The sequence below is a fragment of the Pituophis catenifer genome, unplaced genomic scaffold (genome assembly GCF_029215685.1).
Source record: "Pituophis catenifer annectens isolate HBS135680 unplaced genomic scaffold, rPitCat1.0.hap2 SCAF_8, whole genome shotgun sequence".
In the NCBI taxonomy this organism is placed as follows: Eukaryota; Metazoa; Chordata; class Lepidosauria; order Squamata; family Colubridae; genus Pituophis; species Pituophis catenifer.
Window position 1 is genome coordinate 71,942,936 of NW_027256888.1, and position 18,322 is coordinate 71,961,257.

The 18,322-nt window shown below is 41.0% G+C and overlaps 1 protein-coding gene across 1 annotated transcript in view; it reads left to right on the top strand.

Annotated features, from left to right (window-relative positions):
- The window catches only part of WDFY3 (WD repeat and FYVE domain containing 3), a 203,958-nt gene that overhangs the window by 167,999 nt on the left and 17,637 nt on the right, over positions 1-18,322 (top strand). The window contains exons 48-58 of the mRNA XM_070948211.1: positions 500-585; positions 763-843; positions 1,695-1,749; positions 1,933-2,052; positions 4,302-4,419; positions 5,616-5,722; positions 7,699-7,852; positions 9,716-9,807; positions 11,727-11,939; positions 12,866-13,013; positions 14,400-14,554. Coding sequence (XP_070804312.1) covers positions 500-585; positions 763-843; positions 1,695-1,749; positions 1,933-2,052; positions 4,302-4,419; positions 5,616-5,722; positions 7,699-7,852; positions 9,716-9,807; positions 11,727-11,939; positions 12,866-13,013; positions 14,400-14,554 — 1,329 coding nt within the window. The remainder of the gene's footprint in view (positions 1-499; positions 586-762; positions 844-1,694; positions 1,750-1,932; positions 2,053-4,301; positions 4,420-5,615; positions 5,723-7,698; positions 7,853-9,715; positions 9,808-11,726; positions 11,940-12,865; positions 13,014-14,399; positions 14,555-18,322) is intronic.

Consider the following 18,322-nt stretch of genomic DNA (forward strand, 5'->3'; position numbering starts at 1 on the left):
TACCTAAAAACACCCTATGGGGTTTAATGGGGAGTAATGCTTTATAGATAGGACTGCATGTCAGTGGTGAAATCCAAATTTTTTTACTACCGGTTCTGTGGGCGTGGCTTGGTGGGCGTGGTGTGGCTTGGTGGGCATGGCTTGGTGGGCGTGGCAGGGGGAGGATTCTGCAAAATCGCCATTCCCACCCCACTCCAGGGGAAGGATACTGCAAAATCCCCATTCCCTCCCCACTCCTGGGGGAAGGATATTGTAAAATCTCCATTCCCACCCCACTCTGGGGCCAGCCAGAGGTGGTATTTGCTGGTTCTCCGAACTACTCAAAATTTCTGCTACCAGTTCTTCAGAACCTGCTGGATTTCACCCCTGCTGCATGTAGGTATTTTTAGTTTTGGTCAGTTTCCTTCAAGCAAAGTGGAAGCCTGTAAATTAATTTCTCGGCTGAATAAAAACGTCAGCTGGTTGGAACATATTTTTAAAAAGGCATTTTCTATTACAGCCAATTGCTGTTGAAGTATTCTCAGCTGATGGACGCAACTACCTCCTGGCATTTCAAAAAGGAGTGAGAAATAAAGTCTATCAAAGGTACTATAAATCTTTTCTTGGTTTAGTATCTGCAGGTAACCTGTAGTGGGTGATAACATTAAAGTGTAACATTTGTTTAATTAATTTGTTCTATTAATTTGTTGCTACTGAGTTGCTGTCCAATTCTAATTGGAATGTCTAGTTTGCTAATTGCATTGTTTTCTTAATTTTTAAAAGGTTTTTGGCTGTTGTTCCATCTTTAACTGACAGCTCAGAGTCCGTATCCGGACAACGACCTAATACCAGCGTAGAACAAGGGTAATCATTTGCATTGTCTGCTTCTGTGTAATCCAACTCAGAGCTCAGTTTTATAAGCAAATCTTGTCACAGATTGGCATGGAGGTTAACAAAAAGTATTTACAGTTAAATTATAATTTTCTATTTTTCATCTAAATCAGAAACTAATTTAATCAGTACTTATGGAAGCACCTGTCAGTTTATTAAGTCAAAATATAATTGTTAGAACATGGTTGATATTATTGTGACTCAACTTTAAAATGTAATATTTAAGAAAAAAATAGCTGAATTTCACTGTACTTTGTTATCTAACATATATTGTTCTAAGTACAGATAAATAAAGCAAATTTTGGGATTTTTTTTAAAAAACAAATGCTCATAAAATACTAATTAGTGGATTCCTTTCTTATATTATTCATTTTCAGAAAATAGGACAATTTTTCTTAAATATTCACCTCAAACACTCTACTTACTGACTATATCTGGATACTGATAATTTCCTATGGCTCAAAAGTGTAAACATGAAATTATAGCATGTCTTCTCCAATAGTTCTTTCAAAGTAGATAAAACTGAGACTTTCCCAAGATCATCCAATGAGATTTGAAATTTGAACCAAGGATTAGAGATTTTTCCCTATCTCAATATCATATTTCATCTAAATAAAACCATTCAGACCAATTCTGAATAAAATTAATTGAAATCCAAGTTTTCATGAATTAGCGAAATTTTACACTATGCCATTCTGAATTTGAATGGCACCCTGTAAAATTAATCATTGGTATTAACTTAAAATAAACGTTTTTTCCTTGCCTTTTTTGTACTATTGAATTTTTAATTCTGTTAATTCAGTGGATTAAATTTTCCTCATTAGATCTGGCTTGCTGAGCACTCTCGTAGGGGAGAGATCTGTTACACAAAGATGGGAGGTAAGCATAAATAGTTCTATTTCATTTTTACATGTGGGGAGGAAACAGAATATTGAAAATGCAATCTTGGAACTTTATGTTCATGTTATATAAAGCAGTAGACAAATTTACATTTTGAAGTTTTGTAATTGACCAATGAATTCAAATGCTGGTCTCTCTCCCTCCTTCTCTCTCTCTCTCAAGAGAGGTGAAATCAGTAACTTCCAATACCTGATGCACTTAAACACTTTGGCGGGTCGATCCTATAATGACCTTATGCAGTATCCTGTCTTTCCATGGATCCTTGCTGACTACGATTCAGAGGTAAATACCAACACCGATGTATGGCAAAGTTGCAAATAAGCCTACATTTCAATTTATTCCTAATAAGGGCTAGAAAGCGTATTTGCTTACTTAATATATAATAGCAATAGCACTTAGATTTATATGCCACTTCACAATGCTTTTACAACCCTAAGTTGTTTACAGAGTCGGCGTATTGCCCCCAACAATATGGATTCTCAATTTACCGACCTCAGAAGGATGGCAGCTAGATATTTGAAATGATCCTTCAGCGTTTATTCTAAATTCTGTGGCTAGATACAACTTGAATTGCTGATAGAAAACAAGAGTAACTTACATTGTTTTAAAATGAGATGTTCATTCTTTTTTTTTTTATTGCAAAAGTTTTACAATTACATTTTCACCCCTTTCCCCCCCCCCCTCAACCCACCCCAACCTTCCCAACCTCCCTAACCCTCCCTAGCCCTCCCCTCCCCCCGGACTTCCACACAGTATACTCATATCAAGTAAAAAAAAAAAAACCCTTTGTATAAAACTTATATAAAACTTGAACCCCTCCCTCCCCCTTATAATTTTCTTTTTTATCTTCATTACATTAACATATTTCTATCTTGATATATCATTTTCAAATGAAAGCTATTTGATACTTCCTAGTTTGGTATTTGTTCTGAACATAATCTATCCACTTTTTCCATTCCCATTCATAAGTCTCTTGTGAACAATCTTTTAGATATGCTGAAATCTTCGCCATCTCTGCAAAACTGGCCATCTTCATAGTCCATTCCTCGATAGTGGGCAAAGCTTCATTTTTCCAATATTTACCTATCAATAATCTTGCTGCTGTTATCATATACAATATCAACTTTGTTTCACCCAATGTGAAACCCTTAACTATACCCAATAAAAACAGTTGTGGAGAGAATTGAATTTTTTTCTTTAAAACATTCTGCATGACCCACCAAATTTTTATCCAAAAAGCCTTAACTTTCCTACAAGTCCACCAAACATGATAATATGTAGCATCTAAACAGTCACATCTCCAACATTTTGGCTAAACATTAGGGTACATACACGACAATTTTTTGGGGTCTAAGTGCCATCTATAAAACATTTTATAAAAGTTTTCCCTCAGATTCTGCGACTGTGTAAATTTTACATTCTGAACCCAAATTTTTTCCCATGTTTCCAACATCACTGGTTCTTCAAAATTTTGTGCCCACTTAATCATACAATCTTTAACTAATTCAGTTTCTGAATCCCTTTCTAACAAAACATTATAAAGCCTTTTAATATGCATTGGACCTTTCTCTTTTATATGTCTAACCAATTCTTCCTCATGCAACATAATACCAGTTTTTTGGTCCTCTTTCCATCTCAATTGTAATTGATTATATTGTAGCCAAGTTAAATTAATCCCTTCAGCCAACAGTGTCTGTAATGTTTTCAGCTGCCGAGATGTTCATTCTTAATTGATTAGTCTTCACTGTTAAAATGCACTCTGTTATTAATTTTAGATAATAAAGTTGCTGATTATAGTTATAATTATGTTATTAATATTGTTAGTGAATTTATTATCAATTCATAGTGAGATTTTGAACTTAAAGAGTGCCAGAGATCCAATAGTAATAAAGGCTCATTTCAGAGAATTGGGGCCATCTTAACAGCATTATGGGCCCCGGGAAAAGCAATGTACTGGGGCCCCTACGACAACTACTCACAGCAGCGGTGAAATCCACTTGCTTTCGCCACTGGTTCGGAAACGGGTGCACGCCTGCTATGCGCACGTGTGCCTCTTGATGGTAAAAAAAAACCGGGATGTAATGACGTCCCGGCGAGTGGGCGGAGCCTCCTGCTGCTGATGCTACCGGTTTGGTGAGCCATATAAAACCGGGGGGGGGGGGGATTTCACCACTGACTCACAGAAATAAAAATGTAAATGGTTGATAAAATTAAACGTGTATATTTTATTGGCACTTCCAACAAAATCGGTGTTGAAAAACACAATAATACTCAGTAAGCCTTACAGTTGCTGTATTTAAATGATACAAGGTGCATTGAAGGGTTTACATACACAGATTAGTGTGGGGTCCCTATGCTCGTTGGGCGCGCAGCCAAGTACCCATCAGGGCCATGCGTTAAGGCAGCCCTGTAGAGAATTACTATAAATCCAAGATGGGTTTGTCTGGCCTATCAAATATGGTTGCAGTCTTCCTCTAATGAATGGCCTTTGCTAATCCTTGGATGGTTTTTATTTCCTCCTTCTTTTCAAGGAATTGGATCTTAACAACCCAAAGACATTTAGAAACTTGGCCAGACCAATGGGGGCCCAGACTGATGAGAGATTAGCTCAATATAAAAAACGCTACAAAGACTGGGAAGATCCGAACGGTGAGTTCTTAGCCTGGGAATTTATCAGCTGTGTGAATTTCTGCGTACAGTTAGTTCTCGACTTACAACAGCTTGCTTAGTGACCGTTCAAAGTTCCAGTAGCACTGAAAAAAGTGACTTACGACCATTTTTCACACGACCATTGCTGCATCCCCATGGCCCATGATCAAAATTTGGACCCATGGCACCTGGCTCGTATTTATCACGGTCGCAATGTTCCAGGATCATATGATCACCTTTTGTGACCTTCTGAGAATCAAAATCAATGGGGAAGCCAGATTCACTAACTTAACAACTGCAGTCATTCACTTAACAACTGTGGCAAGAAAGGTCGTAAAATGGGGCAAAACTCACTTAACAATTGCCTTGCTTAGCAATAGATATTTTGGTCTCAATTGTCATAAGTCGAGGACTACCTGTATATAACATGTTTATTCTTTTTTTTAAAAAAAAACTTAATCTATTATCTTTACTATTTTACAGATCATGCTAATTTATATCTTAATATTATTACATTACATTAATGTAATGTACTAAATTACATATTTATTCATTACATATTACAATTACAAATTTCATTAATATTTCAAACAGATAAGCCAATTGTTTTAGTTGATGGAGTTAATTTGGAATTTTCACTGATGTCATGGACATCATAAAAAAGTGGATAGAATAGAATAGAATAGAACAGAACAGAACAGAATAGAACAGAACAGAATTCTTTATTGGCCAAGTGTGAAATAAATGATTTGCTCTCTAAACCATAAGAACATTGCTTTAATATTAACTAAGGTATAACTCATTTAACTAAAGTATAACTCACGTCATCACGTGACATATTGTGACTTTTTCACTAAACTAGGGGTGGCCGTGGCCAGCATGTGACGCATCCGGCTGCGAGTTTGACATCCCTGGTCTACATTAATTTAAAAAGATACACATTTTCCACTTGGTTTCACCAATTTCATTTGGTTTAATTAGGCTTGAGAATCAACCCTAGTAATCTTTCTAACAAGATAGGATATATGACTGTAGCTTTTAGGGAAATTTGCTGCAGCCCCACTACTAGATTACTCGGATATATTACCTTCTCCTCCCTCAAAATCTCTTAAGCTTATTCATTCACTGAAGCTATTGAAATGGTCGAGTTTACTTTTCATTCCATTCCTGCTTTGATTAATATTGTTTTCTTTCAGGTGAAACCCCGGCCTATCATTATGGCACCCACTATTCATCAGCAATGATAGTCGCTTCATATCTTGTGCGAATGGAACCTTTCACGCAGATATTTTTAAGACTGCAGGTAAAATATATAGCTTCTTCCTGTGTTTTGCAGTGCTTGCTTTGCAACATAATTCTCGCATACTTAAGTCTCTATCGGTGCATTGCTCCATGTAGCCATTCGTCATCCTTAAACCTGTTAGGTGCTTATTGTGCTTGTTATTTATCATGCCAGAACATCGTGAGTTATGTGTGTGGCCAGACGGTGGGCAAATTTGTTTTTAGATGTAAATTAGTCTTGCAAATTTTGGAGTAAATCTCGTGAGTGACTTTGTCCTGAGTCTTGACTTATGACCACAATTGAGCCCAAAATTTCTGTTGCTAAGCGGGACAGTTGTTCAATGAGTTTTGCCCCATTTTACGACCTTTCTTGCCACAGTTGTTCAATGAATCACCGCAGTTATTAAATTAGTAGCACAGTGTTGTGGTCCACCAGCAGCCTGTGGAGCTGACAGCAGAGTCAGACAGCAATGAGGCTGAGGAAGAACAGGGGCCAGTCCTGGAGGCGGGGAAAGGCCCGGATGAGGGCTCTGCATCAGAGGCAGAGATGGGGCCAGGGCCATCGGGGAGTGAGGTGCGGACTCCAGAGGCTGACAGTAGAGAGGCAGAGGAACAGGAGGAGCCTGTTCCTAGTGCACGTATGAGAAGAGCTGCCAGAAGGTAGGAGCAGCTACAGCAAAGAGGATGACTCGGGAATAGGGCCAAGAGAAGATTGGCCCCTCCCGTAAGGCTTAAAAGACCAGTAATGGCTCTTGGGCTCTTTGTCGGAAAACAACGTTGATAGACTTGTTCTTGTCTTGCTGCACTTATCTCTTGCCGGCGTCTTCTGCTTCTGAACTTTTGCCAAGAGAAGCCTTTGGCAGTTTGCCTAATTATACCAAGGTTGGTGATTAGACTGAAGAATTTGTGTTATGAAGAGCTCGTTTTGATTTAATTTGGACGACGCTGAGAATGAGTTAATTCTCAGCTGTTCTAATAAAGTCTCTTTGTTTTGGAACTGTTTGCGTCTAATACTACCTACTTGGGCCTGGGTCACAACACACAGTTATTAAGTGACGTTGCTTGTTATAAGGTCACAAAAGGTGACCACATGACCTCAAATCACTGTAACCGTCATAAATATGAGTCAGTTGCCAAGTGGCTGGATTTTGATCATGTGACCATGCAGATACTGCAGTGGTCATAAGTGTGAAACACTGTCATAAGTGACTTTTCTACAGTGGTGTCATAATTTTCAGCAGTCATTAAACGAAGGATTGTAAGTTGAGACTATCTGGACTATCCCCAATCAGAAAGTGACACTGAATCCCAAAATTAATACTCCTTAATGGATCTCTCTTCAAATTTTTTTTTTTAATGTTTTGAAGTGTAGCTATTTATTTACTTATCTATCATCCGGTTAACAACTGTATTAACATAGCACTAGAGGAGTGAATGCTATGTGATTTATTTTGCTAGTTGTGAGTGTTTTATTGAATTAGTTTTCGTCGCTCTATTTTTGTTCTTTAAAATTTTGCTGGTCATTGACTGAATAAATATCATTGATTGATCTTTAGCTAAGCTCACATGTCGCTCTGATCCCCGACTTACTGTATTTTTCACTCCATAAGACACACTTCCCCCCCCCCCAAAAAAAGTGGGTGGAAATGTCTCTGCGTCTTATGGAGCGAATATTGCGTCATGGTGAATAGCAGCCGGGCCGCGGTAGCGGGGTCCTTTTACAGTGCTGAACCCCGCCTCTTTCTCATTGCCCGCTTCTTCTGTCTCTTTTCCGCTGTGCAGAAGTCAATAGGCAGAGCTGGCACATGAGAGGACACCTATCTGTGGTCCTCTCAGGCTCCAGTTCAGGATATCTTTTTTCTTGTTTTCCTCCTCTAAAACTAGGTGTGTCTTATGGAGCGAAAAATACGGCATATGGGAGGAGAAGAAAGATGGGTATTGTTTTTTAAAAAAATTATTTCAAAGTTACAATGAAGATATCCTTTTTTCCTTCCATAGGGTGGCCACTTCGACTTGGCCGACCGAATGTTTCACAGCGTGCGGGAAGCCTGGTACTCTGCATCCAAGCACAATATGGCCGATGTCAAGGAGCTGATCCCAGAATTCTTCTACCTCCCAGAGTTGTTGCTTAACTCTAACAACTTCGATCTAGGTGAGTGTCTGAGTTTGTTGCAGAAATCACATCCAGAAAGCACACACAGATAACTGATTCAGCAGGATTCATTAGCTTCTCTTTATATACATAATAACACCTACAATACCAACAGCAAATTCTTCCAACGTGATAGAGAGTTACAGGCAAAAAACACAGGCAAAGGAGAGAACAGCAGAGATGAGTATCAGTTTCAATTCAGCAGACAGACAGAGCCACGCCCAGGCTCTTTCCCGTCTCAGCTCCTATTGGCTGACCTTGTTACTAAGCCCTATTCATTGACTGACCTTGTTACCATGTCTCTGCCAGTCATGAATTCTCTGACAGTGAGAGAAACTATTTTCAGTTACAGAGTCCTCGACTTATGACCCCCATTGGGATCAGAATTTCCCTTGATAAGCAAGATGGTTGTTAGGTTAGCGCTGCCCAATTTTACAATGCTTTTTTTTTGCCACTTAACAAGGCTGTTAAGTGAATTGTTGCAGTTGTTAAGTGAATCACATGGTCATTAATCGACCCCAGCTTCCGTCACTGACTTTGCTTGTGGGAAGGTCAAAAATAGTGATCACCTGACCCTGGGACACTGCAACCTTTGTTAAATTCAGGCCAATTTGATTGTGGAGGTACAGCAACAGTCGTAAGTGTGAGGAGCAGTCATAAGTCACTTTTTTCAGTGCCACTGTAACGTCAAATAGTGAATAAACCAATGGTCGTAAGTTTGAGGGCTGCCTGTATATTCTTGAGAGATCGTGGTCAAAAGAACATAAAACTGATTTATAATGTGGTTGGTGAACAAGGATGTTGTCCGCTTCACTAGGAAGAACAAGACCAAATTTATATATATATTAATTGTTCTTAATATTTGTATTTCATGTTCTTAATTCTGGCTATGCACCGCCCTGAGTCCTTAGGGAGAAGGGCGGTGTATAAATTGAAAAATAAATAAATAAAATAAATAAAGACCAAACACTAAATTCCACAGCAAGACCAGAATGACACTTTATTGAGATTGGTTATAATAACAGAAAGATAGTTCTATGCAAGCGGTAAGTGCATGCTCACATGCCAAGCTCCATTTGCACACCCGCCACTCCTGCAAATACAGCTGCGTGTACGCCCAGCTCGCCCAACACTTTCGCGGCCTGGTTCTGAATGGGCTGCAGCTCACTAGCAAGCACTGGCCCAGAAGTTGGGAACCCGTGGTTTAGACAGAGGTGTGCAAAAACTAGACCAGGATTCTTTGTGGTAGATTTATGACTTGTTTGCAACAAATAGCAATACGACTTAGACTTATATACCACTTTATAGTGCTTTACTAAGCGGTTTACAGAGTCAGCATATTTCCCCCATAACCTGGGTCCTCATTTTACCGACTTTGGAAGGATGGAAGGCTGAATCAACCTTGAGCAGGTCAGAATCGAACTGCCAAATTGCAGGCAGCCGACAGTCAGCAGAAGCAGCCTGCAGTACTGCATTCCAACCACTGCACCACCGCGGCTCACAATCACCTAATAATGTCATGATAATAGTTTAACAATAGGAACCACCTACTTAATTTATTTTGTTTTAGTAAAAATAGCTTGGAAGAAACCAGAAAGAAAGAAGAACAATCCTTAATATTTGATCTGAAAGCGCCATATTCTTTAATTGTGCATTTTCTTTGTATTAAGCACTAGGTGTTAGATCTTGGCATTCTTATAAGAAAATAAAACATATCAAGGCCTGCCTACCAGTATTGGTTTCAAAAAATAAAATTAACGTTTTATGTTCCTCTCTTATAGATAGTATAATAGTCAAATCTTCCCAGGAGACATGCAAGTACAATGAATTATGCAGTATTCAAGATACATTTTTGTTTTATAGGTTGCAAGCAGAATGGCACCAAACTTGGAGATGTAATCCTTCCTCCATGGGCAAAAGGGGATCCCCGTGAATTCATTAGAGTACATCGGGAGGTAATGCAACTTTCTGTTTTACAAACAAGAGAGAGAGAGAAATTTTGAAAAGAATAGGCAGACATACTGATTTTCATCCAATGTTTGAGTTGTGTTGTAATAAATTGAGAGATCCAGTTTGCTGTAGTGGTTAAGTGGTGACTTAGAAACTAGGGGATTGTGAGTTCAATTCCTGTCTTAGGCACAAAAGTTAGTTGGGTGACTTTGGAACAATCAGCAGGAGACTGTGAGTTCTAGCTCCACCTTAGGCATGAAAGCTGACTGCGTGACTTTGGACCAATTACCAAAAGATTGTGAGTTTTAGTCCTGCCTTAAGCACGAAAGCTAGCTGGATGACTTTGGTCCAATCACCAGGAGACCGTGAGTTCTAGTCCCACCTTAGCCATGAAAGCTTGCTGGGTGATTTTGGGTCAGTCCCTCTCTCTCAGCCCAACTCACTTTATAGGGTTGTTGTGGAGCAAATAGAAGGAGGAAGAAATATATATATATTTCTTACATATGTTCATTGCCTTGAATCAGGGTGAAATCTACTTCCCTACCGGTTCGGAAGTGCACCCGCCGCGCATCACATGCGAGCGCGGACTCTCTGCGCATGTGCAAACCCTTCTGCGCATGCACAAAGGGTAAAAAGCAGGTACTTCTTGGTTAAAATCAGGAAGTAATGACGACCGGGCGGGTGGGCAGACCCTCGCGCTGCCGTCGCTACCGGTTCTCCAAACCGGTCCAAACCGGTAGCATTTCACCCCTGCCTTGAATTACTTATAAAGTAATAAAGGAGGGATAGAAATCTTAATATTTCTATTACGATAGAAAGTAATATGATAGAAAGCCATTGGGCAGAAGACATCGAAGCATAGCCAGCCAAACAGATAGGTTTAAAAATAGTTTCTATCCTTGGGCTGTCAGACTCTTAAACACAACCACAATCACTCCACACGCACGCGGAAACGTATGACTATTTTTCTTTTTTTTTTCTTTTTCTTCCCCCCCCCCCTAATTACTTGCATAGGGATTATTCTTTATATACATATATATATATATATATATATATATATATATATATATATATATATATATATATAAATTTATATATATATATATATTCTTTATATATATATACCGTATTTTTCAGAGTATAAGACGCACCTTCCCCCCCTCCTAAAAGGGGGTGAAAATTTAGGTGGGTCCTATACACCGAATGTAGCCCCACCCACCCACTGGGCCCCACCCTTTGGCCTGTGCCTCTCAGCAGTTACCTCCTTGCAAGCAAACAGCAAGAAAAAAACAGCTCCTTTCAGCTTCAGCACAGGCTAATTAGCACAAGTTGATTGGATCGGCCTCCCGACTCTCCGCTGATTTGCTCTCAGCTGTTTTGCGCAGGGCTCTGCTGCTTGCTTGCAAGGAAGAAAATTGCTGGAGCAGATTTTTTTTTCCCTTGTGCTAATCAAGCTATGCTGAAACCGAAAATGAAAGTAAAGCAAGCTGTTTGCTGAAGGGAGGCAAAATTGCTCTTAGGCAGAGGGAGATTTCTTTTTCTTCTTTTCCTCACCAAAAAAGGTAGGTGCGTCTTACAGTCCGGTGCATCTTATACTACGAAAAATACGGTATGTTGTTTGTATTTTTTTTGTCATGGATTGCACCAGTGAGGCTAAAGCCAATTTCGTTGTACGCATGATGTACAATGACAATAAAGGCTATACTATAATAAATATTCCAGCTTACATTTTTGCTCAGATAAAATATGGAACGAATTACTCTTTTTTTTTTTTTTTCTGGAAAAATAATCTTTGGGTGCAGACAAGTCATCCTGTTTCTTTAACTGTTACTCTTACTCCTCCGTGGTAAACGGAACCGATAGAATTGTCTGTTGGTAAATAGAACCCATTGTCTCAATTTAACCTCTCTATTCTAAATTGCAGGCTTTGGAGTGTGATTTTGTGAGCGCACACTTACATGAATGGATCGACTTAATCTTTGGCTATAAACAGCAAGGGCCGGCTGCAGTAGAAGCTGTCAATGTTTTCCATCACCTCTTTTATGAGGGGCAAGTGGACATCTACAACATCAACGATCCATTGAAAGAAACAGCTACAATTGGATTCATTAATAATTTTGGGCAGATACCTAAACAGGTAGTGTTTTTGTGAAAGAGTTGATTTTTACTCACATTTTGGGAGATCTGTAAGACTTTTCCCAACCTGCTTCCTTCTAGATACGTTGGGATTTTGGTAACTATAGCAACTCCAGGCTCTGTAGCTTTAGGAGCACCAATAAAGGAGAATATTTGTAGCTCAGGGTTGAAATGAGGGGTCTTTGTTTTTCTCTGAGCTTGGTTGTTTTCTTGCCAATGTTTCATTATCCAAACTAGGTAACTTTATCAGTGCTAGTAAGGGTGCATCTAGAGTGCTAATAAGACATATAGACATCCACAATATTTGCATATTATGCAAAAGAAACAAAAAGGAGCAAAAAGACCCAAACAGCTCCCCACCACCAATCAGCACCCAGATGAGCATAGATTAACACTAATATTAATATCAGACCAACAATCAAATAAACAGTACCCCAATAAAGGAACTGCCAAACAAGCCAACAGCAAGCAGCCCAACCAGAATCTTTATTGGAACTGTGCATAAGCCTCAGCAATTGAATAAACAAACAAATTCAGGAGGAAAAACAAAGAAACCCAGATATCAATTGTTCCCTGAAATAGCCAGGGATCCAATCTCCCTCAAAATGTTGATAACCCAACCAAAAATTGTTCTTGCATGTGATTGTGATGTTGGGATACGCCTGCCTCTTATGCTTTCTGTTACCGTGTGCATAATACCCCAATATTTCAAGCAGAGTCCTGTTGTTCTTCCTCACAGAAGTACTGAGGCATTGATAGTTGTGTGTGGGCAGGAAATAGAGAAAGTTAAATAACAGCATGTTGTACTTGCAAAAAGAGTTATGACACTGACACGTTTTGAACGGCATTTCTGCAAATTAGGTGGTTTTGCTGAAAATCTACCTAATCCTGCTATTAAGCTTGCCGTGTTCTCTTTCCTACTTGCAGTTATTTAAGAAACCTCACCCACCAAAACGAGTGAGAAGCAGAATTAATGGAGAAATGAGCGGAATTTCTGTTCCCCCTGGCATCACAAATGACAAGATTTTCTTCCACCATTTAGACAACCTCAAGCCTTCTCTTGCACCAGTAAAAGGTACACATGATCGTTTCCCTTATTCTTGGCATATTTTAATAGCACTTTGTAGTCAGCTTTGCGATTCCTTTTCCCACAATTACATTTATAAGTTGAGATATCTGGCCTGCCATCTCAAATTTAAATATTTGCTTACTGATTTCATACGTACCGTGTTTCCCTGAAAATAAGATCCTGTCTTATATTTTTTTTTAACCCCGAAATAAGTGCTTGGCCTTATTTTCGGGGAGGTCTTAATTTGGGGTGCGTGGTGCAAGATGGGGCTCCTCTTGCCGTGTTACCTGATTTCCAGCTCTGTCGCCCTAACCCAACCAGAGGAAATGGCGGGGACCGGCTGCACATGTATTTAAATATTTTTGGGGAGGGCTTATTTTCGGAGGGGGGTTATTTTAGAACATGAGATCAAAAGCCCGATTGGGCTTATTATCTGGGGAGGTCTTATTTTGGGGGAAACACGGTAGATGTAGACCAATCTTGTACTATGTATACATTCTGGGGATTCATTATGCTTTGTGCTATTTTGTGTATTTTTTTTAGTGATTTTTTAGAAGATGGCATGCAATCTTCAAGGCTTTGTTTTAAGTCTTTCTATTTATTGTTTTTACCCATTGCTGCTTTTAATTAATCTCTGTCCATCATCCCTGTAAACCTCTCCAACACCTGACACCTTTTTCACCACTCATAATATTGAACAAAAACTTGATTCTTCAAACACAGTACTGAGGGAAGAACAACAGATTGCTGTGCCATACTCAAGGACTTGGTATATTTGGAAGGTTCCTTTTTCAGTTGCTGCTGGTTATAAAATAGTTATTTTATATTTTAAAGTTATAAAAAAATAACTAAAAGAACGGAGAATATAAAAAAGTCTGCCAGAAATACATTTTAAATTTTTGTGAAGTTTTCAGATATTTATACAGGTAGTTCTCGATTTACAACCGTAACTGAGTCCAGAATTACAGTCATAATTCATTGCTGTGATTAAGGGGGGGGGGGGGGTGTCTCTGTTTGTCATGTGACTAGACCCGATTTTACAACATTTTTTTGCAGTCGTTACTTACCCAATGAGCATTTTTGCCAGAAAATGGAAGTAAATGCAGGAAATTGGCCAAAAAAAATAAAAATAAATTGAAAACTATGGTCATTTGACTATGGGATGCTGCAAACAATCATAAAAGTGAGCCGGTTGCCAAGCACCGAAAATGCAATCACGTGATAACTTCGAAATCGGGTGAAATGTAGCTTTTGGCAGGCCTAGTCGTAAGTCAAGGACTACCTGTTTGCCTCTAGTACGGCTTTCTTCAAATCTCATTTAGGGAAGTGCTCTGTATGATAAGATAAAAAAATGTGAATCCTGATTATCTTTTATTTTTTTCTTTAAAACAGAACTGAAGGAGCTGGTGGGGCAGATAGTATGCACAGACAAAGGAATTTTGGCTGTAGAAATGAACAAAGTACTCCTTCCGCCCACCTGGAATAAAACTTTTGCTTGGGGTTATGCGGATCTTAGCTGTAGATTAGGAGCCTATGAATCAGATAAGGTTTGTATCTCTCTGGCTCATATACTGTGTGTTCTGACCCAGCTCCCCAAACACGACAAAGCCTCTGACGTGAACTCAAAAGATTCCTTTATTAAGAGTGCCGGCAGCCCCGGCAAAAAGTTTCTCTCTCAGGCTGACAAGGCCGTCCGTCCAGAAGATGAATAGTTGTCTGCCACACTTATTCATCTCCGCCCCCTGCCTTTTATCCCCAGAGCTAGGATGGGGCCTTGCTAGCAGAGGTGGCTCTTCCGTCCCAAGGATCAGCCCACAGATTTCCACTGCTCTCCTCTCCTCTGCCTTCTGCTCATCAGGCACTGGGCTCAGCTGTTCCTCCTCTTCCCCATCAGCCACCGCCAGACTTGGGGGCTGTTGACTCTCCATCTGAGGGCTGACGGATGGCTCAGGCTCCGCCTCTGTCTCTCTCTCTCTCTCTCCCAGCTCCATTCCCTCTTCCCCCTCAGAGCTCCCAGTTTGCCTTGATGCTGACCCTGACTCCCACGCCTCCTCTTACTCCTCTGTTTCGACTGATGGAAGCTGACAGGCCACAACACTGTGTAGAAAAATGAGTTGAATTATGTGGGTCAAATGCAATGTCTCAATAGTGAGGCTTGGTGAAACTACGTATTTATGTATTATTTATTTATTTATTTATTTTATTTATTTATTATATTTCTATACCGCCTTTCTCCCGTAGGACTCAAGGCGGTGTACAGTCAAGAAAAATATAGACACACAAACATCATATAATTGCTAATTAAAATTGTTACTTAGTTTGGTCAATTAAATAAAACCCAGAATTAGATAACATTTAAAAAATCATTCGCATGTTTGTATGTTTAGCCCTGCCTGTTGGAACATCAGGGTCTTGAGGGCACGGCGGAAAGCACGGAGATCAGGGATATTCCGTATCTCCGGGGGCAGTTCATTCCAAAGGGTTGGAGCCCCCACAGAGAAGGCCCTCCCCCTGGGAGTCGCCAGTCGACATAATTTGACTGACGGTACCCTGAGTAGTCCCTCCCTGTGAGAACGAACTGGTCGGTGGGAGGCTATTGGTGGCAAAAGACGGTCTCGTAGGTACCCAGGTCCTAAGCCATGGAGCGCTTTAAAGGTGATAACTAACACCTTGAATCGCACCCGGAAGACCACCGGGAGCCAGTGCAGCTCGCGTAGGAGAGGTGTTACATGGGCGTAACGAGCTGCGCCCATAATCACCGCGCGGCTACGTTCTGGACCAGTTGGAGCCTCCGGGTGCTTTTCAAGGGGAGCCCCATGTAGAGAGCATTACAGTAGTCCATACGGGAGGTAACTAGGGCATGAGTGACCGTGCGCAAGGCGTCCCGATCCAGAAAGGGACGCAACTGGCGGATCAGGCGAACCTGATAAAAGGCACCCCTGGCCACGGCCGTCAAATGATCTTCTAAAGATAACCGTGAATCCAGGAGGACACCCAAGTTGCGGGCCCTCTCTGTGGGGAGCAAGATCTCATCCCCTATTGTCAGTGATGGTACCAGCTGACTATACCGGGACGCCGGAAGCCACAGCCACTCGGTCTTGGAGGGGTTGAGTCTGAGCTTGTTTCTCCCCATCCAGATCCGCACGGCCTCCAGGCAACGGGACATCACAGCAAGGGCATCATTGGGTTGGTCTGGGGTGGAGATGTATAGTTGCGTGTCATCAGCATACTGATGAACACTCACCCCAAAACCACGGATGATCTCATCTAGCGGTTTTACATAAATGTTGAACAGAAGGGGTGAGAGGACTGACCCTTGCGGCACCCCACAAATAAGGTGCCTCGAGGTCGACCTCTGCCCCCCTGCCAACACAAACTGCGAACGGTCAGAGAGGAAGGAGGAGAACCACCGAAGTACGGTGCCCCCTATTCCTAACCTCTCCAGCCGGTGCAGTAAGATACCATGGTCGATGGTATCAAAAGCCGCTGAGAGATCCAATAGGACCAGGATAGAGGAGCAACCTCTGTCCCGAGCCCTCCAGAGATCATCCACCAATGCGACCAATGCCGTTTCTGTGCTGTATCGTGACCTGAAGCCCGACTGGAACGGATCCAGATAGACAACTTCATCCAGGTATCGGGGTAGTTGTTGCGCCACCACACTCTCAACAACCTTCGCAACAAAGCGAAGATTGGAGACTGGACGATAATTTGATAATATAGCCGGGTCCAGGGAAGGCTTCTTGAGGAGGGGCTTCACAACCGCCTCTTTCAAGGCGGCGGGAAAGACACCCTCAAATATTAAATATGTACAGTTGTCCTATTCTGCCTATTTTATATAGAAATTGGTCTGGTCTTGCCCTTTAATGTCATTCACAAATAAAGTCACAGTTGTTCACTTTCAAAAGAGTAGAGCCAGCCACTTTTTCAAGAGATGGCACTTCCATTATTCCAGTCACTTGTAACTTATTTTAGGGAAGGGAGTTAAAATGTTTCCTGTTAATCAGGATTGTAATCGGTAAATTTTACTTTTCACTAGTAAAATCATTTTATTCTTTAGAATGTTACTTTGATCTCTTTAGAACCTTACTTTGATCTCACAGTCAAGAAAAAATGGGGTATAAATTATGGTTAAACATAGAAACAAAAAGATGGTTCCTAAATAAAACTTTCAAATTGAGTTCCTTAGTTGTATGAAGTTTTAACAATCCCTTGCTACCACTCCTGTTCTCTTTTGGAAGAAAAAAGAGAGACAGGTGTCTGATTCCAGAATCATAAGGTAAAAAATGTATTATTAAGCCGGGGTAGGTTTCAAAATTTTTTGCAAGGGATTCTCTGCCCGGTTGCTGGTTGGGCGTGGCCTAGTCAGCCTCCTGCACCGGGGAGGGGGAGGGGCAAAAATCAGGGGTGAAATCCAGCAGGTTCTGGAGAATTCTGGTTTTGGAGAATCGGTAGCAGAAATTTTGAGTAGTTCAGAGAACCGGTAGCGGAAATTTTGAGTAGTTTGGAGAATTGGCAAATACCACCTCTGGCTGGTCCCAGAGTGGGGTGGGAATGGAGATTTTGCAGTATCCTTCCCCTGCCACGCCCACCAAGCCACACCACGCCCACCAAGCCACACCCACAGAGCCAGTAATAAAAAAAAAATTGAATTTGACCACTGGCGAAAATGGCCTCCCCAGGCTCCGGAGTCCCCCTGGAGGCTGGAAACTGCCCCGTTTCCGGCCTTCCCGAACTTCCAGTAGGCCCGTTTTTCACCCTCCCTTAGCCTCCGCGCACACCCTGCACTTATCTGCATCCAAAACGGGCTGCATGGGAACTCCTGGGAGAGGGGGGGGCGGGGCCAGCCAGGAGTGGGTTTTGCGGGTTCTCCAAACTGCACAGAATCTTAGCTAGAGGTTCTCTCGAATCCCTGTGAACCTCCAGCAGCCCACCCCTGTTATTAGGCCCTTCTTGACCGTTTATCCGAATTAATTTTGGATCTTTCAAGTGCTGCTTCCTAACCAGTGTCCTCAGTTTATTATTCATACTAATTCAATGGTAGAATAGTACTGATAGAAGAATATATTTGTAGCTCAGGGATGAAGTGTGGGTTCTTTGGTGCTCTCTAAGCTTGGTTGTTTTCTCGGAGACGTTTCATTATCAAACTAGGTATCATCAAAGGACTGATAATATTACCTAGATTTGTTATGAAATATCTGCAGAAAACAACCAACCTAAGAGAACCCCGAGAAACCCACAGCAATAGAATGTTTGGGACTGGATGTTCTTATTCTGTCCCCCCACCTCACATAAGCAGACACACGAGCAAAAGA